At 52.2% G+C, this 26757-nt stretch overlaps 2 protein-coding genes and 4 non-coding genes across 12 annotated transcripts; all 6 read right to left on the bottom strand.

Moving 5' to 3' along the window:
- Positions 1-6218: 6218 nt before the first annotated feature.
- Positions 6219-9991, bottom strand: RPL13A (ribosomal protein L13a). Of its 2 annotated transcripts, XM_032839322.1 has the most exons (8): positions 9871-9991; positions 8192-8264; positions 7742-7807; positions 7441-7542; positions 7153-7238; positions 6917-6976; positions 6516-6638; positions 6219-6334 (listed from the first exon to the last, which is right to left on the bottom strand). In XM_032839322.1, the coding sequence occupies exons 1-8, from the start codon at positions 9883-9885 to the stop codon at positions 6248-6250; spliced, it is 612 nt and encodes a 203-aa protein (XP_032695213.1). In that variant the 5' UTR covers positions 9886-9991; the 3' UTR covers positions 6219-6247. The 2 variants fall into 2 exon arrangements, with proteins under 2 accessions (XP_032695213.1, XP_032695215.1); XM_032839324.1 differs by lacking the exons at positions 8192-8264; positions 9871-9991 and having other exon boundaries at positions 7441-7623.
- LOC116856198 lies at positions 6772-6858 on the bottom strand. The gene has a single exon (XR_004380497.1). It is a non-coding gene; the product is annotated as a small nucleolar RNA SNORD35 (small nucleolar RNA).
- Positions 7046-7116, bottom strand: LOC116856197. Its single transcript, XR_004380496.1, has one exon. It is a non-coding gene; the product is annotated as a small nucleolar RNA SNORD34 (small nucleolar RNA).
- Positions 7317-7401, bottom strand: LOC116856195. Its single transcript, XR_004380494.1, has one exon. It is a non-coding gene; the product is annotated as a small nucleolar RNA Z195/SNORD33/SNORD32 family (small nucleolar RNA).
- Positions 8062-8145, bottom strand: LOC116856196. The gene has a single exon (XR_004380495.1). It is a non-coding gene; the product is annotated as a small nucleolar RNA Z195/SNORD33/SNORD32 family (small nucleolar RNA).
- A 1071-nt stretch (positions 9992-11062) lies between the features above and the next one.
- On the bottom strand, positions 11063-26553 carry FLT3LG (fms related receptor tyrosine kinase 3 ligand). Of its 6 annotated transcripts, XM_032839319.1 has the most exons (9): positions 26488-26553; positions 20974-21054; positions 20317-20383; positions 19402-19512; positions 18857-18910; positions 18469-18612; positions 17909-18047; positions 14342-14523; positions 11127-11350 (listed from the first exon to the last, which is right to left on the bottom strand). In XM_032839319.1, exons 1-9 carry the CDS (start codon positions 26538-26540, stop codon positions 11144-11146), a joined length of 1038 nt encoding a protein of 345 aa, XP_032695210.1. In that variant the 5' UTR covers positions 26541-26553; the 3' UTR covers positions 11127-11143. The 6 variants fall into 6 exon arrangements, with proteins under 6 accessions (XP_032695209.1, XP_032695210.1, XP_032695211.1 ...); XM_032839320.1 differs by lacking the exons at positions 20974-21054; positions 26488-26553 and adding an exon at positions 20697-20797; XM_032839316.1 differs by lacking the exons at positions 20974-21054; positions 26488-26553 and having other exon boundaries at positions 20317-20682.
- Between the last annotated feature and the right edge of the window lie 204 nt (positions 26554-26757).

The raw sequence follows: 26757 nt of genomic DNA, 5'->3' as shown, positions 1-26757 counted from the left end.
CCAGGGCTTTCTGGCAGCTGTCATGTGGTTCAGTGCTCGATTCATACTTGTTGACTAAATCATCAAATGAATGATGTTTGGATTGGGATATGCCAAAACGCCCACCCTTACAGGCAGCTCTATAAATCAAGGCATGTCTCCACCACGGGATACTCTGCAGGCAGTTAATAAAGGGGAGGGAGCTCCATCGATCGGGAAATGGAAAGATTGCCAAGCCGTATTTCATTGTTTTAAATGTGCAGTTGGTTCTGAATAGGTATTTCATGCCCACGGTGCAAAATTCAAAAAGTACAAAAATGAATGAATCTTTCTCCCACTCTTCTCCACAGACACTGATGCCTAGTTTCCCTCTCCAGACGCAACCACTGCCATCCTGTTAGCTTCCAATGGGTCTTCAGGCTGTTTTACCTTGGGTTGAATTTGTACATGGACAAAGTAAATTGCAGAACAGAAGGCATACTATGACCCATCTATTTAATATTTATTGATAGTCTATGGGATGGCTGCCTTTTCTTTTAAATCTCCTTATGTGATATAACTGTGGACTTTGTAGGTTTCAAACACTGCGTTGTTCAGTAACTTAGCCAATAGTTATATGTGATTTTTTAAAAATATTTTATTTATTTGACAGAGATGAGAGAGATCACAAGTAGGCAGAGAGAGAGAGCGGGAAGCAGGCTCCCTGCGGAGGAGAGAGCCCAATGCGGGGCTGGATCCCAGGACCCTGAGATCATGACCTGAGCTTAAGGCAGAGGCTTAACCCATGCAAACCTATATGTGGTTATCTAAATTTAAATTGAGTGACAGGGTGTAGCTCAGTGAGAGAGCCCATGCTTTGCGCTATGAAACCCTGGCTTTGAGCCCTGGCACCTGCAACCACTGGCTCTTCATTCTTTAAGAGATACAGATTTAAGTTAAATTGAATACAATTTAAAACTCAATTCTTCAGTCACCTTATTCAAAGATCAAGTGCCCAGAAGCCAGGAGTGGCTTCCATATTAGAAAACATTCAGAGCATTTTTTTTTTTTTAAGATTTTATTTATTTGCGAGAGAGAGAGAAAAAAAAAAAACATGAGCAGGGGGAGGAGCACAGGGAGAGGGAGAAGCTGGCTCACTGTTGAGTAGGGAGCCCAACACAGGGCTCCATCCCAGAACCCCAGGATCATGACCTGAGCTGAAGGCAGACATTTAACTGATTGAGCCACCCAGGCACCCTGATTCAGAACATTTTTATCAACACAGAAAGTTCTGTTGGGCAATGTAGCTATAGAGTAGACTGTTCATACGTATATTGTGTCTTTTAAGTTGTACTAATTTCGAAGATGTAAATGGTACTAACAAAAATAATTTGAAAGTTGAATTGCTTAAATTTCTTTCACATTTAATAGCTTTGTGAATTATTATTATTTTTTTTTTTTTGTAGCTTGTGAATTCTGAAACATTGTATTGTTGTGTCAGTATTCTCTACACCTACTGTGGGGCTCGAACCCACAACCCCAAGATCAAGAGTCTCTCTGGCTCTGGTGACTGAGCCTGCCAGCCTCCCCTGAATGAAACATTTTTTTTAAAAGATTTTATTTATTGGGGTGCCTGGGTGGCTCAGTGGGTTAAAGCCTCTGCTTTCGGCTCACGTCATGATCCTGGGGTCCTGGGATCGAGCCCTACATCCCTACATCGGGCTCTCTGCTCAGCGGGGGGGCCTGCTTCCTCCTCTCTCTCTCTGCCTGCCTTTCCACCTACTTGTGATTTCTGTCTGTCAAATAAATAAATAAAATCTTAAAAAAAAAAAAGATTTTATTTATTTATTTGTATTTATTTGACAGAGAGATCACAAGTAGGCAGAGATCCCAGGACCCTGAGATCATGACTTAAGCCGAAGGCAGAAGCTTAACCCTCTGAGCCACCCAGGTGCCCCTGAATGAAACATTTTTAACTGTAATTGCTTCCGTCCCTTTGGGGGTACCATTCAGAGGGAAGGACTTTTCATTTTTCTTTTTTTTTTAGGTTTTTTTTTTTTGACAGAGATCACAGGTAGGCAGAGAGGCAGGCAGAGAGAGGAGGAAGTACACTCCCTGTGGAGCAGAGAGCCCGATGTGGGGCTCCATCCCAGGACCCTGGGATCATGACCTGAGCCGAAGGCAGAGGCTTTACCCACTGAGCCACCGAGGTGCCCCGACTTTTCATTTTTCTGTTTTAAAACCTTCTATGTCTTCCCCACCCCCGACCTTGTAGTAGCTTTATTTTTTGAAGACATAAGTAATTTCTGGAGTTTTTGAACGACTTGATAAGGATTTATTATATTTAGTTAAAAAAAAAAAAAAAGGCAAGCGCTATAGTTGTTATTTGTAGCGTGTGCTAAGCTAACAAAAGTGACTTAGAAAAAAGCCTGGAAGGAAATGCATGACTTTGGTGGTTTGCATCTCCAGGTGGTGAGATTAGGTGTGATTTCCTCTCTGGTTTTTAAAATGCTTGGTATTTTGCAAATGGCTCAGAATAGGTGGTGAGATTTTGATGATAAGGGAAAAGCAAAAACATATATATTGCTTCACAGTGAAGGGGGAGATGGGGGCAGTTTGGAGATATTTCGGCCCACAGCTTTTAATGACCACAACCCACAGTGGGAAATACAGTCGCATCGTGACCAAACACCTGTTTCTCTCTCTTCTTTTTATTAAGTTTACTTATTTAAGTAATCTCTACACCCAACATGGGGCTTGAACTCATGACCCTGAGATCAGGAGCCGTATGCTCTCCCAGCTGAACCAGCCAGTTGCCTCCTTCCTCTTGCTTTCTAACTCAACTTTCTCCTTTCCTTCCTGCAATATACTGATTTTTCTTCTTTCTGTTTCTATTCAGTTTTGTTATCATTTTGAGGCTGGTTACAACCTACCACATCGACTTTCTGCCCCACAGGGTCAGACGGCCTTGACGCCCAATAATGAACTCCAGCCAGCTCCAGGGATGACCACTTGACGGAGTGTTTCTGGCCTCTGCGGGATTTCAGACGTACTTAACCAGGGTTTCACGACCGAACTGCAAACCCTGGTTGACCTGGGGAAGCTCACGTTGCCATGTGCACCCAATGCTTAGCAAGGTTAAGACCCTCCCTTGGGCCCTGCTATGGACCAGGATGGGAAGGTGTGCTAGAGCTCCTAGCGGACGAGGCGGAGATGGGCCAGGCCCGCCCATGTGCTGGGGGGGGGGGTGCGAGACAGAGCTTCGAAAATGTTCCTGCGGCTGACCCAGAGGTTCTGAGCCTCAGTGTCTGCCCTCGAAGGATTAAGGGGTTGGCCGAGATCCCATTTGACCGGCTGATGATGAACAGTGTTGGGCACCTTCTAACATGCTTATCGGCCATTTGTGTATCTTTGGTGAAATATTTCTTCAAATTCTTCCCCAATTTGTAGTTGGTTTTCCTTATTATGGAGTTTGGAGGTTTTTGTTTTGTTTTGTTTTTTAATTTGAAAGAGAGGGAGAACACAAATGGGGGCAGGAGCAGAGGGAGAAGCAGACTCCCCACAGAGCATGGAGCCTGATGAGGGGCTCCATCCTGGGATTCCAGGATCATGACCTGAGCCAAAGGCAGATGTTGAACTACTGAACCACCCAGGTGCCCGTTTTTCTGTGTGTGTGTGTGTGTTTAAGATTTTATTTATTTATTCGACAGAGAGATCACAAGTAGGCAGAGAGGCAGGCAGAGAGAGGTGGAAGCAGGCTCCCTGCCGCGCAGAGCCCCATGTGGGGCTTGATCCCAGGACACTAAGATCATGACCTGAAGGCAGAGGCTTAACCCACTGAGCCACCTAGGTGACCGTTTGTTTTTTTTTTTTTAAGATTTTATTTATTTATTTGACAGACAGAGATCACAAGTAGGCAGAGAGGCAGGCAGAGAGACAGGAAGGGAAGCAAGCCCCCGCTGAGTAGAGCCCAGGCCTTGATCCCAGGACCCCAGGATCATGACCAGAGCCAAAGGCAGAGGCCTCAACCCACTGAGACATCCAGGCGCCCCTCTGTGTTGTTGTTGTTGTTTTTTTTTAATTTGACAGAGATCACAAGCAGGCAGAGAGGCAGGTAGAGAGAAAGGAGGAAGCGGGCTCCCCGATGAGCAGACAGCCGGATGAGGGGCTTGATCCCAGGACACTGGGATCATGACCTGAGCCGAAGGCAGAGGCTTTAACCCACTGAGCCACCCAGGCACCCGTTTTGTTTTTTAATATATCCAGGAAACAAGTTCTTCAAAAGGGGCGGGGTTGGCAAATATTTCCTCCCAGTCCGTGGCTTGTTTTTGAAGTGGAAAGTTTTTACGTTTGTACAGCCAAATTTATCTTTTTAAGGGATCATGTTTTCGGGGGACTGTATTAGTGCTGCTTTAACAAGCAGTTTTGTTAATACTTGATTTTGGCCACTTCTGGAGGCAGCTTCTGTGGTGAGGGGGAGCCCCAGCATGGGTAAACACAGCACCCATTTGTTAAAATGATTCTGAGAAAACGTTAAGTCGCTGTGGCATATTGGGCATTTTGGGAAGACTAATCATGACAGATATGTGAGTCATCATCTGCCCCCTAAATTAAAAGTAAAATGCCCTGGGGAGCCTGGGTGGCTCAGTGGGTTAAAGCCTCTGCCTTCGGCTCAGGTCATGATCTCAGGGTCCTGGGATCAAGCCCGGCATTGGGTTCTCTGCTCAGCGGGGACCCTGCTTCCCCCATCCCACTCTCTCTCTGCCTGCCTCTCTGCCTACTTGTGATCTCTGTCAAATAAATAAAATCTTAAAAAAAAAAATGCTCTGTGAATTATAGTAAAATGAGTATCACATTCATCTAGTTTCTCTGCATTGTTAGGCAGTTGAATATTGAACTTCTAAATTACAAACTTCCAAGTGGGAGGTGCCTGGGGGGACGGGGGACAAGTGTCTGCCTTCAGCTTAGGCTCAGGTCACAATCCCAGCGTCCTGGAATTGAGTCCCACCTCTGGTTCCCTGCTCAGCGGGGAGCCTGTTTCTTCCCCTCCAGCTCACCCCTGCTTCTGTTCCCTCTGTTGCTGTCAAAGTCTGAAAAGAGATTTATTATTGTCTACTAATCTACAAGGGCAGTATGAAACAGGTGACGGCAGAGCTTGGTACCTACTCAATGCTCCATTTACTCTTCCAGATCGAAGTCTAGTTTCACAGTCGCCTCAAGCAGGGAAACTTTGGACTCCGTTTCGGCTTAGGTCATCCCAGGGTGGTGAGACTGAGCCCTGCCTTGGGTTCCGTGCTGGGCATGGAGCCTGCTTGATTGTCTCCCCCTCCACCATGTCTCTAAAGTCTAGCTTTCCTCTTCTGATGCATTAGATTTCACATTCCCATCCCCACTGCCTAATGCTACTTGCCTCCCAGGTTCTTCACACAACGCACAGACCACCGGATGTGGCACAAGGCCAGAAGAGCCCACCTACCCTTCAAGGATGGGACTGGTTTTAAGATGACAATTCCATACTTTGCAGCTGAATTAGTGAGGGTTTAGGTCCACTGGGCAACCTCAGGCCATGATGGTTTTGAGAAACAAACCTATACAGGATTTAGGAAATTCCTTAAGTGGTAGATAAAAACTCCTCCACAGAGAATTTATAATCCAACCACTGTGTCAAGTGACCCGAGCAGGGCCCCCTTTGCTTGTTGCCAAAGGCCTGCCTCCACAGCAGACACACACTGCAAAGACGCCAAATTTCTTTAAAAATAATTTATTAGTTTTGGATCACAAAATACAGGGAAAGCACAAGGGCAGCGCCTGTGAGCCCTTGGCTGTACTTCCCAGGCTACGCGTCTGGAAGCACCGCTGTACAACCCTAGGCTTGGCCCCCAGCGCCCTCACACCCTAACAGCTGCAGAGTATTATTAGCACCGGAGCCTGCGGCAAGTTCAAACACACCCACATTCACAATGCAGGGCTCCCCTCCAATCACTTCCCGATCCCTCTAAGCAAACACTGAAATAGTTGTTCCAACTATCAATTTCATTGAACTGTCAGGATTGAGTAGGTCACAGGCAATTATGCCTCAAAGCTCTTAGAGTTTTTTTTCTTCATCTTTTAAGAAAGCTTTTCTTAACAGCAGTGACTAAAACCCTTTCTGTGTTCCCAGCATTCTAAGCCCCAGGCTGCCTGTGGCTTGAGGACAGCAGCCCCTGGGAGTTCCCCATATCCTAGGGCGGCGATGGAGGAAGGGCAGGCCAGGCCAAGCATGAGGAACAAACAGTCAATTTTATTGGGCTCAGACCAGGAGTCCATGGGTCTTGAGGACCTCTGTGTATTTGTCAATTTTCTTCTCCACATTCTTTTCGGCCTGTTTCCGTAGCCTCTGTGGGGTGAAGAGGACAGATGGTGGTCAATTGCTGCTGCCCGGGAACCCACTTGTACTCTCTGCCCCAAGCTGGGCCTCAAGCAGAGGCCCCTCGGACCAAAGACCACTGTGCCCAGGGAGTTCACCCACAAGGCCCTGCCCAGGAGTGTGGTGCCCTCGGGTTCTGGCCCTTCCTTACCATGAGCTGCTTCTTCTTCCGATAATGGATCTTGGCCTTCTCCTTTCTCTTCTCCTCCAGGGTGGCTGTTACAGCCTGGTACTTCCAGCCAACCTCATGAGCCAAGCGCCCCAGGTAAGCAAACTATGGGGGAGGGAGAAGAAAGAAGTTCTGAGCAAGGGGGGCCAGGGCAGCTATGGGAGAGGGAGTGGACAAGCGGTCCTACAGGACCCAACTTTCCCCAGCAGAGACACGCCCACCCGCAGAGACAGTGCCCCTGCTGGCATCAGCTGAGCCATAGGCATTATCGGCACCGCCCACAGTGGCATCCGCAGACCATCGTGAGAAAGAACCATCATCTGCCAGTCTCGGGCCTCAAGGCTGCCCCCTAGTGAGACAACGTGGTGAAACCTGGAACTCACCTTCCGCGTAGGCTTCAGGCGCACCACCTTGAGGGCAGCAGGAACCACCATCCGCTTTTTCTGTTGGAGAAGGAGAGGGGCTTAAGAGCCCTGGAGTAAGGGACAGGCAAGGCAGAAGGCTGGCTGGAGCAGCGTCTCAGCCAGTGCTGTTCTCATGAGGGTCAAACAATGTAGGTACAACTGCAACATCACAGACGCCAGACACACGATGCTGCACAGCCGGCCGTCGAGCTCACCTTGTCGTAGGGCGGCGGGATCCCATCGAACACCTTGAGGCGGTCCAGGGCAGCCTGGCCTCGCTTGGTCTTGTGTGGCAGCATGCCTGTTGGTGGGAGGCACAGCAGGCTCGCTCTGCGGGGCTCACAAGGACCCCACCTCACCCCCCGAAACAGGCAGACGGGTGGCCTCAGATGGTAGTGCATGTGGAGTCATCTCATGGTCCGGGAACTCGAACACAGGTGGGAGAAGTCTTCATCACTGGCCACCCATCCCACCGCCCCCTGCAGTCCTCAGGCCCAGCTCACCTCGCACGGTCCGCCAGAAGATGCGGCTGGGGGCTCGGAAGTGGTAGGGGCCGCGGGACGGGTTGGTGTTCATGCGTTTGCGGAGGAAGGCCAGGTACTTCACTGGGGAGAGAGAGCGTGCGAGGCCTCAGCCCCCAGCCACATGCTAACTTCTTCAACACACACATCCATACTCCCAAGGGCCTGTTAGGGAACGCAAATGAGCACTTCCCACCACTAGTTGGCTCACCTTTGGAGCCAGTGAAGGCCAAGAATCTCCCAGGTCCACCCTCTCCAGCCCTTCTCCCAGGCTTTAACTTACACTTGTTTCTGTAGAAATTGCCAGAAATGTTGATGCCCTCACAGCGCACAACTACAACCTTCCGGCCTAGAGGAAAAGGAAAGTGAGGCAGATAAGGACAAAGACCAGAAGCCACCCAAGGGCTCTACCTACAAACCGGCCACCATCCATGTGCCCAGCTACTGCTGCGAACCGGAAACAGGGTTCTGCCCGTGTGGAGCTGACCACATGCACAAGAAATCCAAGACCCCAGCAGAGCTGGATTTGTGCTTAAATGAACAGCCTGATGGAAAATAGTTTTCCATCTCAGAGCCCCAGATCCCAGGAGAGGGGGTAGCTGCCGGGTCTCAGAGCGGTGCATGGGGTTGATCTCACAGTCGTGAGACTCAAACGAAAGATGGTGATTGTTGCTCATCACTGACCGCTGGTTGGGACTCATGACCAGGGGAGCTGTGGAGAGAGCAGACTTACCCAGAAGCACCTGTTTAGCCACGATGGCCGCCAGGCGGCCCAGGAGATGGCCTCGGCCATCGAGCACCAGGACCTGGTGGAAATAAAGTGAAAATGCTTAGATGCAACCTCAGGTTTGACTCCCCCAACCTAAACCAAGCATGGCTTTTTACTTGTTTCTTTCACCATATCCCCCCGAGTGCCTCTGACCCATGAACAGCCCTGGAAACTAGGACTCAAGGTCCACTGTACAGATGTGACCAAGAAAGCAAATGGCTGACTCACATTTCAGTGAACGGAATAAAACGAGGGCCTTTCCTCACATCTCAGCTGCCTGAAGGGCCGGAATTCTTAAGCCCCGATTATATTCAAGGGTGAGAGGATGCGCTGGGACTTGAACAAAGGTTGGCAACACTCTGTCCTTTGATCCAGCTAGAATGTGTAATCCCTGAACCAAGCTGTGGAATCCCAACGGGCTAATTCTCTCAAGGGTATTAGTTTCCAGCACAGAACGATCAGTAAAGGAACAGGTTCAGCGTAGGTGAGGCCCTGCAGAATAGCCCGGAGCCTCTGCTCTACCTTACGCTGTATTCAGCTCTGGATCCCTGACGAACCGCTCAAAACCCAATCCTTAGCTTCTTCACGAGTCACGTCCCCACTCTTACCGAGCGCTTGTTAAACACTTGTGATTGGTGGAAGGCAGAAGGGTACAGAATCTAAAGCCAGACTTCCTGACAATGTGACTTTGGCTAAAAATCTCCAGCTTCCTCACCTGGAAGATGAGGATAACAGTATCTGCCTCAGGAACATTCTGCTAAGTCAACCGAATGACACCAAACACAAAGCCAGCTGTACCAGGCACTCAGTGAGGGCACAGAACACGTGTTCCGAGAACTCTACCACCTTCCTGCCTCCACCGTCGCACCTCTTCCTCCCCCTACCGCTCGGACTCATTACACCCAGTTCACACGGACACCCTTTCCCCAGCCATCCCCTCCCCTGCATGGAAGAAATCAGACGAGGAGTCCAGGAACTCGGAGCCAAGCTTCTGCTGCGCCCCTCGAGGGCCCCCAGGTAATTAAGGGCAGTGCAGCCTTTTATCAGCTCCCTCGCCTTTAAAGCATCCGTCAGCCCCAACGAAGACTAACAACGCGTTTCTGGTCGTCCTGTAGGCAGGAACTCGGGAACCACCGAGTAACATCTCCCACCACAGCGTCCAGAGCTGCAGGGCACGGACCAGCACTCCCACGAAGGTGAAGGGATGCGGGCCGGGGGCAGGGCGGGAGCGGCCTCCATTTTGGCCGATCCTCGGTCTACTCTATGACCTCAAGGCCTCCCAGGCGCTTCCCGCGCGCTTCCTCGCCGCTGGGGACACACGGGCCCGATTCAGCCAAGGCCTGGCTGAGAAAAATGCAAACGAGGCCTAGTTTTAAAGTAACTCTCCCCGTGTTGGGAACCCCCACAGTCGCCCGAGGAAGGGATGATGCCGCGTTTTAGTCAGCCCCAGGTCAAAGAAACCGTCACGGTATTTTCCTATTATTCCCCTACTACAGACTTCTTTTAGGCCCAAAGCCTCGCTTTTCGCTCAATTGTCGAGTTTAGGTTTCACAACGCACCTACGAGGGAAAAGAGGGCCCAACCTTGCTTTGGCCTGGAACCCAACCCGCCCCACGCCTCCCCGGCCCGCGCGGAGCCCGCACCTGCCCCTCCGCCATCTTCGGCAGCCGCCTGGGAAAGGAGGAAGGTTCGGCGCAGGGTTTCTTATCCCTTGAAACAGGGGCGGAGGAAGTGACGCCGCAGGGGCTGTACGGGCAGCTTTCCGTCTTCTCATTGGCCCAAGTATCTCGCGCGTGCGCAGAGGGGGCTCCGCTAGAAGGAGGGTCGTCTTCTAACTGTCCAATCCGGGTTCAATCCTTCTCGTCGGCTCGTAGGTGGCCATTGGTGTGCCGGGCGAGAGATCACGTGGGGTAGGAAGCGGCTCTGCTGAGGCGGGGCTGGCCTGCCTTGGCCGCCATATTTTTGAGGGGCTGCTAATCTCTCGGGGGGATTGCCGGGGTGGCTGCGGTGGAGGGATGTCGCTTAAGCCACAGCAGGCTGCAGGGCTCGTGGTGGCCCGCAGGGGGCAAGTGGGCTCTCCCTTCAGCGCTCAGTCTGGGCTTAAACGTCTGGATTCTGGTGCCTGCTCTGCCTCCTCTTGACCTGGGCGAACCCCGGCCCTGTGTGGGGCTCAGTATCCCCATCTGTAAAACAGGTGGAAGTAGGGGCGCCTGGGTGGCTCAGTGGGTTAGGCCACTGCCTTCGGCTCAGGTCATGATCTCAGGGCCTGGGATCGAGCCCCGCATCGGGCTCTCTGCTCAGCAGTGAGCCTGCTTCCCTCTCTCTCTGCCTGCCTCTCTGCCTACTTGTGATCTCTCTCTCTCTTTCTCTCTCTCTCTGTCAAATGAATAAAAATTAAAAAAAAAAAAAAAAAAAACCAAAACAGGTGGAAGTAGGTTTCCCTATGAGATCTAAGAGTGTACGAGGGAGTGACTTCCAGATGACTGCTGGGTCTTCTCTTCGACTGTACCGCTTGCCTCGGATGGCCCCCCTCCAGCCCTACCTTCTGAGATCTGACCTCTCACAGTCCCAGGACTTTTTGGCTCAAGAGTCCTTTCCTCCAAAGCGCGTCCTGGGATCTCGGGCTGGGTCAGGTCACCCGCCGCGGGCTCCCGGAGTGCCTGGACTGCTGACATTAGAACGTGTGTCCTGCTCAACCCAAGCTCCCTGGGTCTCGAGTCTTCTCCCGCATAGTTCAGGAGCCCTGACAGGCCAGCTTCTGACGTGGTCAGGGTCCAGGGCTGCCACGCACTGGCTCAGGCCCCTGTCGGGTCTCTCGGTACCAGATGAAACTTTGCATTAACAGAAAAACCAGGACTCACACCCCCTGTCCCATCTACAGATAGTACCTGGCCAGAGCTGGTAGAAAAGGATGATTTATATACAATTTCCTGGGGACAAGGACTTTGTACAGATGGGGATAGTTGGGGCTGGGGCCGGGGGCTGGCGTTGCCTCCATCCTGGGGAGAGAGTGAGCTGGGCAGCGCCGTCGAGGAAGGGACCAGTCTCTAGCTGACTTCCTCGGAGTTCCAGCTCTGTGTCCTCTGGCAGGTGACTCGTCTCGCTGGGCCTCAGTGTCCTCCTCTGTAAAATGGGATGATAGATGTGTCCATCTCACTGGGCTGTCTGGGGATCCGTGCACAGAGGAGAGCACCAGGCTCAGCACTCTGCACAGACTCAGTACTGCAAACAATTCCATTTCCAGTGAGGGCCCACTATGTGTCACGGCATCACTGTCCAAGAGAACTTTGCAGAGTTCTGCAAAGATGGAACTGGTGAGATCCACGCTCTCCCACACAGCCACCGAGCAGCCACGTGGGAATACTGAGCACTCCAAATGTGCCCAGGGTAACTGAGGAGCTGAGTTTTACATTTTACCTAATTTAAACTTAAACTGGTGGTGTGCTTATTAGAAGAGCAGGGAAACAGAGTGGACAGGAGCAAGGATATGAGGAAAACTTCCCAACTGGCTACCCTTTCCCAAAAATATTGTAATAAAAATTACTGTACAGAAACAAGTGCTGAAATGAAAAATCACTTAAATTTAGAAACTGATCCTGGGGGTGCCTGGGTAGCTCAGTCAGTTAAGCATCCAACTCTTGATTTTTTGGCTCAGGTCATGATCTCAGTGTTGGGGGACTGAGTCCCACAGGCATGGAGCCTGCTTAAGATTATCTCTCTCTCCCTCTCTCCCCCCAATCGCCCCAAAGAAAAAAAAGAAACTGATCTTGGGTACTTGGAAAACTTGTTTCTTTCTCCTTTTTTTGAAAACTTTTTTTTTCAAAACTTGAGCAGGTCAGTCTACTTTCGCAAATGTAAATTTCAAGAACTTTATTTATTTATTTTTAAAGATTTTATTTATGTATTTGACAGACAGAGATCACAAGTAGGCAGAGAGGCAGGCAGAGAGGGAGAGAGGAGGAAGCAGGCTCGCCACTGAGCAGAGAGCCCGATGCGGGGCTCGATCCCAGGACCCTGAGATCATGACCTGAGCTGAAGGCAGAGGCTTTAACCCACTGAGCCACCCAGGTGCCCCTCAAGAACTTTAAGTAGAGGGGAAGTTATTTGTTTTCTTTGTTTGTTTGTTTAAGTAGGCTCCATATCCACTGTAGAGCCCAAGGCAGGCCAAACCCATGACCCTGAAATCAAGACCCAAGCTGAGACCAAGAGTCAGATGCCAACTGATGGAGCCACCCAGGCCCCTGGGGGAAATTTTTTTTTTTTAAGTAATCTCTATGCCTAATGTGGGGCCTGAACTCACAACCCTGAGATCAAGAGTCACATGCTTTACTGACTGAGAGAGCCAGGTGCCCCAATTATTCGAAAGTTTTCAACAACATGTATGGCTTGTGATGATTTCCATTGTGTTCTCTTTAAGGGCTTTGCATGAACTTAAACTTCCAGATGAGTCTATGATAGGAAGACTATTTTTAGAGTCTTTTGTACAGATAAGGAAACTGAGGCAGAAGAATGAAAAGCTTAGATTTCCAGAATGCCCAGAGTCAAATCCTGGTTCTGTCACTCATGTGCTCAGTGACTTTTGGCAAATTGTTTACCTCTCTGTGCCTTGGTTTCAGCCTCTGTGAAACGGGATCATCATGGCACCAGCTTCTCATTTAAATTAATTTGTAGAAAGCCCCAGCATAAGGGCTGTATCACTGAGGCATTGTATGTGCCAGCAATTATTGCAAAATGTTTCTTGTTAGAACCTTCTGGGCCCATCAAGAGCCCACTAGGGCCTCCCCAGCTTCCTCCTTCCTGGCCCACCTGCCTCCACACCTGTCTTCCATCACTCACCTCCCCTGCCTCCCTGCTGCCCTGGGCAGGAAGTCCCAGTTCCCCTGCTCAATGTTTGAGGCCTAGACTTTTCACACCCACACTCACACCCACCCCCGGGCTCGCTGAAGTTACTGGAACACCCAGAGCTTTTTCACACCTGGAGGGCTTTGCAGAGGTGGTTCTCTCCGCCTGCTTCAGGAGGCCACTCTCTTTGGGCCTGCAGACTCCTATAGCCAAATAGCTCCCCTGAGGACCCTCACAGCCTCCCCCATCCCCACTGAGCTCACCCTCTTTCCCTAATCTCTCTGCTCCCCCACGTTTCCCACTGGGCCAGACCCAGGGTCATCTGTGCCACCTGCCCAAGCCTGTCAGTCTCCAGCCCTGTCCTTTTTTTTTAAGATTTTATTTTATTTACTTATTTTTAAAGACTTTATTTCTTTATTTGACAGACAGAGATCACCAGTAGGCAGAGAGGCAGGCGGGGGTGGGGTGGGGTGGGGAGGAAGCAGGCTCCCCACGGAGCAGAGAGCCTGATGTGGGGGCTCGATCCCAGGACCTTGGGACCATGACCTGAGCCGAAGGCAGAGGCTTTAACCCACTGAGCCACTCAGGTGCCCTAAGATTTTATTTTATTTTTCATTTTTATTATTTTTTTAAGATTTTATTTATTTATTTGACAGAGATCACAAGTAGGTAGAGAGGCAGGCAAGGGGTGGGCGGAAGTAGGCTCCCCGCCGAGCCCCCAATGCGGGGGGAGGGGGGGTGCGGGGGGGGGTGGGGTGGGGTTGGGGGGGGCTCCATCAAGCCTGGGATCAAGCCCCGTGTTGGGCTCTCTGCTCAGCAGGGAGCCTGCTCCCTGCCCCCTCGCCTGCCTCTCTGCCTACTTGTGATCTCTCTCTGTCAAATAAATAAATAAAATAAAATCTTAAAAAAAAAATAGAGTCATATACCCCACTGACTGAGCCAGCTGTGGACCCTCCAGCCCTGTCCTTCTTGATCCCTGACCCTTGACTCTGCCTGACCCTCCTCTCCATGCCCATGATGCTGGTCCCAGCCCTGACTCAGGCCTTGTCCTCTCACCCTGGACCCTCAGCCAGCCTCCAGTCTGTCCTCCCTCCTGGCCCCAGCCCCCCCCCCCATGAAGTCCAGGGTTCTCAGCCTGCTGAAGGGTTCACCAAGATGAGTCCACACTCCACGAGCCACAGGGGCAGGACATCCTGGAGACTGGAGGCACAGGTCACCTGTGGCCGCCACCCCCCAGACCTCCCCATGCCCTCTGTCCACCTGCAGACTCACCTGCTCCCCAGGGTAGGCTGTCCTCTGCCTCCTCCTCTGCCAGTGCAGGCACCAGGCAGCAGCCATCAGCAGGAGAGCCACGGGCAGCAGCAGCAAGAGGAGCAGCAGGGGGGCCTGGGGGGCCGGCAGAGCTGTGGCCTCCAAGGCCCCGGGACTCCTTGGGGGCAGCAGCGTGGAAGAGTCTGAGGCGAGAGAAGAGGCTGGGTGACTGAGGAGAAGGGCTGGGCCAGACAAGGGAAGGAAACAAAAGCAGGCCCGGTGCTGGCTGTGTGACTTGAGGTGGGCCACCTGCCTCTCTGTGCCTCAGTCTCCTCACCTGTAAAATGGGGATGTTCATTATACCCACTGGGTAAGGCGGTCACGAAAATTAAACGAGTGGCCGCACGGGAAGTTCTTAGTGTGGTACCGGTCAGTTTGCATTCTCTTTTACAATTTGACATATGTATTTCTAGTGCTTATGTATTGATTTGTTTATTCCTCTTTTTCTTCCAGTGGGCTGTGTTCTCCCTGTGGGCTCCGGGGTCTTTGTGCCCTCTATACCCCCACCCCGCTGCTCTCTCTTCCCCTCACCTGCCGGACTCCAGGCACATGTGCCTCTTCACTGTTCCTTAAACATGAAGGCAGGTTTCTGCCTCAGGGCCTTTGCACTGGCTGTTCTCATTTTCCCAACCCTCAGCGACGTTCCAGCCAACCACCTCATGCCATGATTCGATCACCCTGTTGTAATTTGCCTGCATGGGGCTCAGTACACTCAGATCTTTTCCTGTTAGTTACTTGGTTGCATGTTTGTTGCCTGTTGCCTCAATTAGCATGTCAACCCTACACGTGCAGGCACCTAGGTCTCATTTTGAGCTGTGTAGCCAATGCCGGGTACCCAGGAGGTGCCTAATAAAATGTGGTCGAATGAACAAAGAGTCATAAATGTAAATACAAATGAGCAATGAAGCTTAATATAGAGGGCAAGATGATTGGAAGTATGGGGAGGAAGTAAGAAAATTAGAGGGGAAGGTTTTTAAATATCTTTCTCAGGGGCGCCTGGCTGGTTCAGTCGGTGGAGCATGCGACTCTTCACCTCAGGGTTGCGAGTCTGAGCCCCACCTTGGGTGTAGAGATCATTAAAAAGAAATATAAAGACGAGAACTCAACAGATGCAGTACCAAACACAAGGACAGAAAGCTTCCGAATAATACCAGGGTAAGGTGGGGAGAATACGTTCACACAGACTCAACCCTGATCCTGCCAAGAAAATTAATCTCATTTTTTCTTTTCCTCCTAAGATGGGGTCAGTTACAGAACTGGTTATGGACTTGGCCACAAAGTAAACTTTTTTTTTTTTTAAGATTTTATGTACTTATTGTATATATATAGAGAGAGAGCGAACACACGAATGGGGATCCAGGAGAGGGAGAAGCAGGCTCCCCGCTGAGCAGGGAACCCAATGCAGGACTCGATCCTAGGACCCCGGGATCATGACCTGAGCCAAAGGCAGAAGCTTAACCAACTGAACCACCCGGGTGCCCCAAAGTAAACTTTAATATGCTGTGCCAAGTCAAGTATCCACAGCGCATAGTCTCTCACATACTCTGATGACATTATTTCTCATTGATCCCTTAAAGCCGTGGGGCCGTTGACACATGGTCTCTGGCGACTCTGAATTCCCACGCGCCATCCTTGTTAAATACACACTTGTTCCTAGAGACTTAGTAGGGGACAGAAGGATGTACAATATCTCACTAATTTTTATTTTTATTTATTTTTTTATTTATTTGACAGAGAGAGGGAGATCACAAGTAGGCAGAGAGGCAGGCAGAGAGAGAAGGGGAAGCAGGCTCCCTGCTGAACAGAGAGCCCGACGTGGGACTCGATCCCAGGACCCTGAGATCATGACCTGAGCTGAAGGCAGAGGCTTAACCCACTGAGCCACCCAGGCGCCCCTCAATGATGAATTATTAAGAATAATTTTAAAGGGGCGTCTGGGTGACTCAGTCGGTTAAGCATCTGCCTTCGGCTCAGGTCATGATCCCAGGGTCCTGGGATCGAGTACTGCATTGGGCTCCCTGCTCTGCGGGAAGCCTGCTTCTCTCTCTCCCACTCCTCCCTGCTTGTGATCCCTCTCTTGCTGTGTGTCTCTCTGTCAAATAAATAAATAAATCTTTTTAAAAAAAGAATAATAATTTTAAAATTATGAAGTCCAATAGCATCGCTCTAAAGGACTGATTTGCTGCTGTCCAGGGCTAAGGATGGGAATTATTCAAATGGGGTCAAGTTAAGTGGTGTGATTGCGATGGGGATCACAAGAAGCCACACGTATGATAAAATTGCAAAGACATCTATGCTTTTAGGGAGTGAATTGTGTCCCTCAAAATTCATACATTGGAATCCTAACCCCCAGTACCTTGGAAGGCGACCTCATTTGGAGACAGGGTCTTTACACCGGGAATCAAGTTATAATGAGGTCATCAGGGCGGGCCCCTCAGCCCATATAACAGGTGTCCTTATAAAAAAGCTAAATCTGGACACGGAGGCGTGCACAGAGGGAAAAAGCCAGGTGAATGTGAAAATGGCCATCCTCAAAGCCCAAGGAGAGAAGCCTGGAGCAGAACCTTCCCTCTGAGCCTTGGGAAGGAGCCAATCCTACCGACGCTTTGATTTCAGACTTCTGACTTCCAGAATCATGACATAATCTATGTCTGTTGTTGCGATCACCCAGTTCGCGCTACTTAGTCCCGCCAGCCCTAAGGTACCAACACGCGCGCGTGCGCGTGAACGCACGCGAGGGCACTCAAGTGCGCATGCGTGACTCGTAAACTGGGCATCAACTCTGGACTATACGGCGGGACTGGACCTGCCGTATTTCTGGTGTGGCTATCGTGCTATCAGGAACGGGAAGCATGGGTAAAAGGCGTCCAGGACCAGCCCCCCACCCCACCCCGTGTACAATTTCTTTGTACCCTCCTTTGAATCTAGAATGATTCCAAAAGAAAACGTTTTAAAAACAAGACCACCACCTACAAAAGTAACGACCGTGAACATTCAATTGGCGGGGTGGGGAGTGAATTCACTTAAAACAAAAACAAAAACAAAAACCTTTAAAAACCTGGGTTGTTAGAGGGGCCCACGGATAGCCGTGGGTTAAGCCTCTGCCTTCAGCTCAGGTCCTGGGATCGAGCTCCGCATAGGGCTTTCTGCTCCGCGGGGAGCCTGCTTCCCCCCACCCCCACCCCTGCCTGCCTCTCTGCCTACTTGTGATCTCTCTCTCTGTCAAATAAATAAATAAATAATTTGTAAAAAACAAAAACCTTGGCTGCTAGAGAATCTGCACTTATACAAGCAGTTGCCATGTTTCTACAGAACAGGGCTGCCTTGGAGAAACAGGCAGGGGTTATGGTTTCCTTGTCAGAGGTGAGGAAACTGAGGCCCAACTAAAGGACCGAACTTGGGGGAACACGCCCAAAGTCACACAGCCAGTGGGAGCAGGGTGGGGTCTGGGCTGGCCAGGACAGGGGGGTGAGGGGCTGTGGGATGGGGGAGGGGAGGGGGGCTGGGGGATGCTGGGGGGGCTTTTACCCGGCTGACATTGCAGCTCCAGGCACCCAGAGAAATTCCTGCGGGTGATCCAGGGTTTCAAGGCCGCCAGCTGCTGGGAGGTGTCCTGCAGGAGGTGGGAGATGTTGGTCTGGACGAAGCGAAGACAGCTGGGGAGGGGCTGGGGGCAGGGGAGGGAGACGTCACCAGGGCTTCGCCCCCACAGTCTGCTCAGGCCAAGGGCCTTCCCTGCCTGGCAATGCCTACCGGGGCCCCCCCCTTGGAGGCCTGGGTCACAGAGGGAGTTTGGACCACTGCCCCTTGGGGTTGCTAGGGGGAGAGAACCCCTCCACAGCGCCCAGCAATAGGACCTGAGAAATAAACTCGAAATCGGTGCACTGGGCCCAGGACCCCCGCCCTCCTTTAGTCTCTTGAGAAGTGCTCTTTCCAGCAAGGGGTTTCCCAGGGGGCCGGGGGTTCTAGCCCCACCTCCCCTGGGTTGCTAGTCAAAGGAAATCTCCAGCAAGGTCTAGCATAGCTTGGCTTCCAATCCCCAGGAAGGCAACTCGCTCCCCTAGCTTGTCCCCAAGTTCAGGGCTTACCTGGAAAGCACATAAAGTGACAAAGTGTATCTCCGTGTTGACGTCCTCCAGTAGGATTTGCATGCGGGACCCGGCCACAGCCTTGAGCCGTCCTATCCAGTGCTGGGCCAGGACCAGGCGCCAGAAGGCCCCGCAGAGCTCGTCCTGGGAGAGACAGCCCAAGCTCGGGTCCGCCCAGCAGAGGTGGCTGGGGGCTTGGACTGGTGGGGCAGGAAGGGTGAGGGGCTGGGCCTGGGAGTCCTGCATCCCCGGGATGGGTGGTGGGGGAGGGGGAGGAGGAGGAGGAGGAGGGGATGGCAGCCGGTCGGCCTACTGGTCCCCCGAGGGGCGGTGCTTCTCAAGTCTCTCCTTCCCACCTCAGCCCTAGCCCCGCCCATCAGTGACTCACGTCCTGCAGGTTGGAGGCGACGGTGACTGGGTAGTCCTGAAGCAGGTAATCAGACTGCGGGAGAAAACAGGGTCAGGCCAGGCTGAGGACGGAAGAAAACAGAACTATGGAGACGCAGAGGCAGAGAAAGAGGGGGACAGTGAGCCGAAGGGGACAGAGACCCACACACAGAGGGGACAAATGAAGAGAGCGGGGTATAGGGACCCAGAGAGAGGGGGACAGAGAGCCAGAGAGCGGGATAGTGAGCTGAGGGGGACAGAGACTCACAGAGAGGGAACCAATGAAGAGTATGGGACAGTGACCCAGAGAAAGCAGGACAGCGAGCCAGAGGGACACAGACACAGGACACAAGGACAAGGACACAGAGAGTGGGGGACAGGGACCCACAGAGAGAGGGGGGAGACAGGGACCCCGAGAGGGGGACAATGAACCAGAGAAAGGGGACAGGGAACCCTAAAGAAGGACACCTAGACGGGGAGCTCAGTCCCAGTGACAGAGCCGGGGCCTCAGGCAGGCGCCCGGGGAGGCCGGGACAAGCCCCTCACCAGCTTGCGGATGGTGGCCGAGAAGGTGGAGGAGATGGGGCTGTGGCTGAAGGAGCAGTCGGGGGTCCCGCGGAGGCCAGGGCTGAGCAGCAGCAGCAGCAGCAGGGAGGTCTGGGGGCGCGACACGGGGTGGGGGCGCCCTCTGTTGGCTCCACACGCACCCCTCGCCTGCGCCCCCTCAGCCCCCATCTCTCTCTCTGCCGTCTTTCTCCCTTTCCAGGTCTCATTCCCTCCCGTCCAGGGCTCAGCCCTCCTCCTTCTGGCTTCCGTGTCCCTCTGGGAGCAGCCTTCCCCAGTCTCCTCTCTGCCTCTGCGCTGGCCCTTCTGGCTCCTCTCCCCATCTGCCGGCTGCGCCCGAGGCTCCCATCTCTGCTCGCCTCAGCCCCAGGCTTTCCCTCTCTGCTCCTCTCTCCCGTTTCTCCCTCCGCCTGGGTCCTGCCTTCCCGGTTTGTACCCAGCTCCCTCCATTTCTTTCCCCCACCCCTGCCCATGTCCCCCTCCTCTGTCCATGTCCCCCACCCTTGTCCATGTCCTGCTCCTCTGTCCATGTCCCGCACCCCTGCCCATGTCCCCCACCCCTGTGCACATACCCCGCCCTGTCCATGTCCCACCCCGTCCATGTTCCCACCCCTGCCCATGTCCCCCCTCCTCTGTCCATGTCCCTCTCTCCTGCCCATGTTCCCCACCCCTGTGCCTGTACCCCGCCCCACCCATGTCACACCCCTGCCCATATCCCCCACCCTTGCCCATGTCCTCACCCCGTGCATGTTCCCCTGCCCTGTGCACGTGCCCCACCCCTTCCTTCTCTCCCTTACCCCTGTCCATGTCCCCCTCCTCTGTGCATCTGCTCTCTCAGCTCCGCCCACCTTGGTACTGCTCTGCCTTTCCCCTGCCTTGTCCCCCAGGTATACGCACTGTTGGGCTCCCGGCTGGCGCCAGCACTATCATCTCGGCCGGAGGCCCCTCATGCCTATGGCCGGATCTTGGAGGGGACAGAAGAGGGAGTCTCAGACCCTCACACCCCAGCCCCTTCCTCACCCGCCCCTTCACCTCCCCACCCCTCCCTTGGCTCCTTGATGTGGCTAAGTTTCCGCCTCCTACTCCCTCGGGCTTCCTGCGTGAGCCCCAGTTATGGTGAAAACTCATCTCCCCTTCTAAGAACCCCGACGTCCGGTCCCCGGAACCCTTCCCAGGCCAGGGACCCAGCGACCTGACCCCCATCCCTCCTCCCTCATCCAGGAGGGGGACCCCAGCCCCGCCCCTCGGGGACCCGGAGTCCATTTCTCCTCACGCACCAGGCTTGCCCCGGCTGGGCGTGGAAGGGGCCAGACAGGGTGACAGCCAGAGATCGAAAGCGAAAGGAAATTTTGGGGGGCGACAGTGAGCTGGGGTGGATCTGGATGAAGCGAGGGACGCCACCTGGTGGTGACAGGTGGCGGCGGACTCGCGCCACCAGAGTCCTGAGCTGGGTCGAAGCTCCGGCTGGGACACACGACGAAGCGGGAGCTGCCCCCAGCCGGAAGCAATGCCCGCAGGGCAAGGAGGCGGCCAGCCTGGGGCCTTCATCCTTGCCTTGTATAGGGAAGACTGGTCGGAGATGGACAGAGGCGCCAGGAGGAGGAGGGCCGGGCACTGGACGGAGTGGAATGGAACCTGGAAAGGGAGAGACAGAAGGGGGTCGAGGCGGGGTGGGGGGTTGGAAGGTGAAGGGTGCGTGTGGGGCCAACAGAGGGCATCCCCACCGCGAGCGGTGCCCACAGACCTCCCTGCTGTTGCTGTCCTGCCCTGGCCTCCGGGACTGCCCCTTGTGACATAGTCTCACCACCATCTTGGATGTGTGGGCTAAGAGTAGTTTCTGGGGGGGCTCCAGGGATCCTTGGCTTGTATCTGCATAACTCCATCCCCAACTCTGTCTTCACCTGGCCTTCTTCTCTAGAAGTGTCTCTCCTCTGGGTGTCCCTTGTAAGGACACTCGTCATGAGATGTAGGGCCCACTTGGATAACCCAGGATGATCTTTGCTCAAGATCCCCAACTTTATTATATCTGCAAGGACTGTTTTCCAAATAAAGTCACATTCATAGGTTCCAGGGGGTAAGGATGTGGACATATCTTTTGGGTGGGGGGTTGACCATTCAAACCACTAAGTTCTCACCAGGCTGTTTCCCACCTCTGGGCCTTTGCACATGATCTCCTCTGCCTGGACTGCTCTCTAGCCACATCAGATCCTCATGGTCCTTCTGGATACAGTGCACGCACTCATCATCAGGGAGAACCAAATCACACCCCAATGAGATCACCACACACCAGTTAGGACGGTCACCATCAAAAGGAAGTATTAGGGGGCCTGGGTGGCTCAGTCGATTAAGGTCTGGTGGCAATGTAAATGGGTGCAGCCACTATGGAAAGTGGTATGATACTTTCTCAAAAAAATACTGTGAAAATAATAGATCTACCCCATGATGCCAAAATCCCACATCTGGGTATTTGTCCCAAGGAAATGAAATCAGTCTCTCAAGAGGTATCTCTTTGTTCACTGCAGCCTCATTCACAATAGCAAGATAAGACCTAAGGGTCCGCTGATGGATGGGTGAATGGAAAAAGAAAATGTGGTGTACACACACAATGCAATCTCTTTCGGCCATAATAAGAAGGAAATCCTGATGTTTGCAATGACGTGGATACATCTGGAGGATGTGATGCTAAGTGAAATAAGCCAGAGAAAGATGAATCTTGTAGGGTATCACTTATATGTGGAATCTAAAAAAGGCAATTCAGAGCGCCAGCGAGTAGCCCCAGCCTGGGGCTGGGGTGTGTGTGTGCAGGGGAGATGGGGAGATGTTGGTCAAAACTCACAAAGTTCTGAGGATCCAATGTACAGCATGGCGATGATAAATAACAATACTGTATTGGGGCGCCTGGCTGGCTCGGTCGCTTAAGCATCCAGCTCTTAATTTCGGCTCAGGTTACGATCTCAGGGTCATGGGATTGAGCCCTACATCGGGCTCTGCACTGGGCGTGGAGCCTGCTTGGGATTCTCTCTCTCCCTCTGCCCCTGCTCCCTCTGTCTCTCAAAAAATAATAATAAACTCTCTAAACAAAACCAAAAAATCAATACTGTATTGTCCATCTGAAATTTCCTAGAGGTTGGTTTTTGTTTTGCTTTTGGGTATATCTGAATTTTGTTTCCAGTTTGATTAAGACAGTGGATCTTAAGTGTTCTCATCAGGCACAAAAAGGTAACTTTGTGAAGCGATGGGCGTGTCCATTAACTTGATCACCGTAACCATTTTACAATGTATGGGTATATTAAGTTACCATGTTCCATACACTTAAAAACCATGTTGTATATCTAAAACATATATAACCTTTCCTTGTCAATCATACCTTAATAAAGCTGGAAAAAAACTTGAACACTCATGGCAACTTCCTTGGGAAGGTAGCCACCACCCATCTTTCCCTCCCTCATACACACACACACGCTCACGTAGTTTGGGTAGGGTGCCATCTCCAGGCACCCCAAGTACCCTGAGTTTCCTCTGTTATTACAGTACATGTCACCTTACCTTCTGTCTTCCAACTAGAGCTGAGCCTACCTCTCCTCTGCTCACACACTTTCTGTGGCTCCCCATTGCCCTTAGGACAAATTTCCAGCCCTTCTGCCACAGGGCCCACTTTCCTTTTATCTCTTCCCCTTCACCCCCCTCCCCAAACCCTTGAAAAGATCCTCAGTCCTCAGCTCCAAACCCAGCCTGGCGCGAGGGCTCCTCTGGGTCCCCCGGTGTCCTGCATCCCCTCCACAGATGTATGGATTATGGCTTCCCAGCACAGGCTGGGGGCTTGTTGGATTGCTGGGTCTGACTTTTCTTTGGGTTTCCAGCTTTGCCCTGCCAGGGCCAGGCACACAAGAGGGCCCAGGAGATACGTCTCATCGCGTCAGGCCTGGCAAGAGTCGCTTCCAACCCTGGCTGGGTCACTGTGGGAGCTTGGCCAGCCCCTTATCCTCACTTGAGTAGGTCCAATTTCTTCAACTCCAAATCGAGGGCTGAGGTGGTAAATAAGAAAATATGAAGCCCCCTCCACATCTGTGCGTCTGGGAATCTCCTGCTTTGCTGTCCTTCCTTGTCCTTCCTTGCACCCTGCTGGAGGGATCTCAGGCACGGTTATGTGATTCATTTTGCTCAACGAGAGTGAGAGCGAGGACAGTGACAAGCGTCCCTTCTGCATGAGATTAACAGGGCAGGGAGTGGATCTTTAATGGCAGAAACCACGTTGAATTGGGCCTCCGTCAGCCCAATTCACGTGAATCACGTCAGCAGAGCCTGCGTGGCTCTGATGAACAGAGGGCCCCTGCCACCCCCAATGGACAGCTAGTGTGAGCAACCAATGAACTTGTGGTTGACGACCACAGAGGTCTGGGGGTTGTTACTGCAGCAAAGCCTCGCCTGTCCTGTTACACCTGCCATCTCTGCTCCCTGCCCTCTTCACTTCACGTTCAGCCTGGCTTAGCTCTCTTGTCACACTGAACAGATGCTTCTGGATTATTCAGGTGCTTTCAGTCTATCTCCTCTTGCGGTGGGCGGGATACCTGGCCCCGGAGATGTCCACTGGAACCTGATTGTTCCCTTGCATGACCAAAGGACCTCTGCATATACGACTTTGTTAATTATCTTGAGATGGGGAGATTATCACGGGTTGAGTAGGTCCAGTGTCACCACAGATGGATTTGGAAGGGAAGGAGGGAGGCAAGATCACAGTCATCGTGATGCCATGAGAGAAAGACTCGAGTGGCCACTGCTGGCAATGGGAAGTGATGCAGGGGGTGCCTGGGTGGCTCAGTTAAGCGTCTGCCTTTGCCTCAGGTCGTGATCTTAGGGTGCTGGGATCAAGCCAACAGTGGGCTCCTTGCTCAGTGGGGAGCCCCTGCTTCTCCCTCTGTCCCTGTCACCCCCCCACCCCGCTCGTGCTCTCAAATAAATAAATAAATTCTTTTTTTTAAATTTTTTAAAGATTTTACTTATTTATTTTGACAGAGATTACAAGTAGGCAGAGAGGCAGGCAGAGAAAGAGGAGGAAGCAGGCTCCCTGCTGAGCAGAGAGCCCGATGTGGGGCTCGATCCCAGGACTCTGAGATCAGGACCTGAGCCGAAGGCAGAGGCTTTAACCCACTGAGCCACCCAGGCGCCCCAATAAATAAATTCTTAAAAAAAAAAAAAGTGTTAGGCGATCATGCACCAGGGAAAGTGATTCTCCCTCCCCTTGGGCTCTAGCTAGCAATGCAGTCCTGCTGACACCTTGATTTTCTCGCAGTGAGACCCACTTCAGACGTCCGATGTCCAGGACCCTACGATAATACATTTGTGTTGTTTTACTTAAGGCACGAACTTTGTTACAGCAGCGACAGGAGCCTAATACACCTGTCGCCTGCTAGCACACGGGCTCCTGAGGCCAGCGGTCTCGCCAGCACCTAGAACAGCGCCTCACTCACAGCGAGCGCTCACTGGGTATTTGCTGCCTGATTGGAGGCTGCACAGACCAGGTCCTGCCCACCCCCCAGGACAGAGATGATTGGCTCAGAGGCAGAGGCCTGACCCAAGCTGGCCAATCAGATTTTCTCTCCCTGGAAGCAGCGCGGACACTTGCCTGGGCTCTGGACTTGGGGCGGGTTGTGGACCTGGCTGGCGGTCACCCTCCGCTGGTTAAAGCAACAAGATTACTAGGAAGGACATTAAGGCAGCCCATGGGATCCTGGGGGGAACTGTCAAACCACAGTTGGGAGCAAGAGCCTTCCAGGGACTTCCCTCCAGCTCTTTCATTCCTTTCTTTTCCAAACATCCAGATCCTGGGAGAGGTAATTATTACGCCCAGGCTTAGTCAGATCCTGACAAGGAGGCTGGCTGCCTATTCCCATTTGCCTCATGACAGAATTAACCTCTAACGAGCAGCAAGCATTCACAAAGCATGTCCCATGTACCCACCAAGTCAATCAGTCTGATTGGAACTATTAGTCCCATTTTGCCGATGAGGAAACAGGCGCAGAGCAGTGAAGAAGCTTTCCAAAAGTCACATCGCTGTAAGAGGTGACAGAAGCAGACAGGTAGGGACAGAAAACTCCAGAGATGGGGCGCCTGGCTGGCTCAGTCAGTGGAGCATTGGACTCTGAATGTTGGGGTCAAGGGTTCAAGCCCCATGTTGGGTATAGAGATTATGAAAGAAAATGAAGTTAGGGGCACCAGGGTGGCTCAGTGGGTTAACCTCTGCCTTCAGCTCAGGTCATGATCTCAGGGTCTTGGGACCAAGCCCCTCATCGGACTCTCTGCTCGGCAGGGAGCCTGCTTCATTCTCTCTCTCTGCCTGCTTGTGATCTCTCTCTGTGTCAAATAAATAAATAAAATCTTAAAAAAAAAGAAAAGAAAAGAAAAAAGAAAAGAAAAGAAAGTTAAAGAAAAGAAAAGCCCCAGACGGGGTATCTGGGTGGCACATGGTTAACCGATTGCCTTTGGTTCAGGTCATGATCCTGGAGTTCCAGGATCGAGTCCCACATCAGGCTCCCTGCTCAGCAGGGAGTCTGTTTCTCCCTCTCCCCCTCCCCCTCTCACGCTCGCTCTCTCTCTCCCAAATAAATGAATAAAACCTTTTTTAAAAAATAAAAAAAATACTATTAAAAAGAAAAAGAAAGAAAAGCCCCAGAGATCAAAGAAAAAGAAGGAAAAAGAAAAGGAGGAAGGAAAAAAAGACCCCAGAAATCATGTGCCTCCAAGAAAGGACTGGTCCTGGTTCCTGTGTACTTTTGGTTTCTCCAGGACCTAGGGCCCCTCAGAGCATGTCTTACCCTATTTTCTGAGGGAGGTCTCTGCAGCCTTCCAGAAAATTCCCTCTTATCCTAAGCTAGCATGAATGGGGTCCTGGCATCCCAAAGAATTCTGAAACGGGCACTGTGCCGGAGCCACTCAGATGGGTTCATGGGAACGGACGGTTAAAAATTCAAGAATTTTGTCAGCCTGTTTGTTGTTCAGTCATCTGGGCCGGAAATCTGACATGGTGGGAGCATGTCCCAGTTCCAATGGGAACCTGCGAGTGTTACTTACCAGGCCTTTATCTTACTCCTGAGAGCCACTGTGCTTTTACTCTGTACCAGCATACCACGGATCCTGAAACGACGACGCACTGGCAGAACAAGTCAAAGAGCGAGAGCCTCAAGATGGAGAAGACCCAGGGGGGAAACAAGAGGCCCTGGGGTCCTGTCCGGGGCTTCTCAGCGTTCCCTTTATCTGTTTGACAAACACTGTGTTGTACCAGAGCCAGCCCACCCGGCTGCTGAGTCTCTGAACTCGGATGGCCTCGAACAGACCAGAAGT

The sequence above is a fragment of the Lontra canadensis genome, unplaced genomic scaffold (genome assembly GCF_010015895.1).
Source record: "Lontra canadensis isolate GAN:19392208 unplaced genomic scaffold, GSC_riverotter_1.0 scaffold107, whole genome shotgun sequence".
NCBI lineage: Eukaryota > Metazoa > Chordata > Mammalia > Carnivora > Mustelidae > Lontra > Lontra canadensis.
The sequence above is the reverse complement of the archived record's forward strand: the minus strand, read 5'-3'. Positions and strand labels throughout refer to the sequence as shown.

Coding starts and splice junctions, on each gene's coding strand:
- RPL13A (XM_032839322.1), bottom strand. Junction 7,543..7,741: donor CAATTTCTACAGAAACAAGT/GTAAGTTAAAGC, acceptor CTCTCTCCCCAG/TGAAGTACCTGGCCTTCCTC. Junction 6,639..6,916: donor GCCTGAAGCCTACGCGGAAG/GTGAGTTCCAGG, acceptor CCTCCCCCATAG/TTTGCTTACCTGGGGCGCTT.
- FLT3LG (XM_032839316.1), bottom strand. CDS start 20,682: ATGGACTCCGGGTCCCCGAGGGGCGGGGCTGGGGTCCCCCTCCTGGAT. Junction 18,911..19,401: donor CGGCCACCATCCGCAAGCTG/GTGAGGGGCTTG, acceptor TTTCTCCCGCAG/TCTGATTACCTGCTTCAGGA. Junction 11,351..14,341: donor CAGCCTACCCTGGGGAGCAG/GTGAGTCTGCAG, acceptor CCCATTTTACAG/AGGAGGACACTGAGGCCCAG.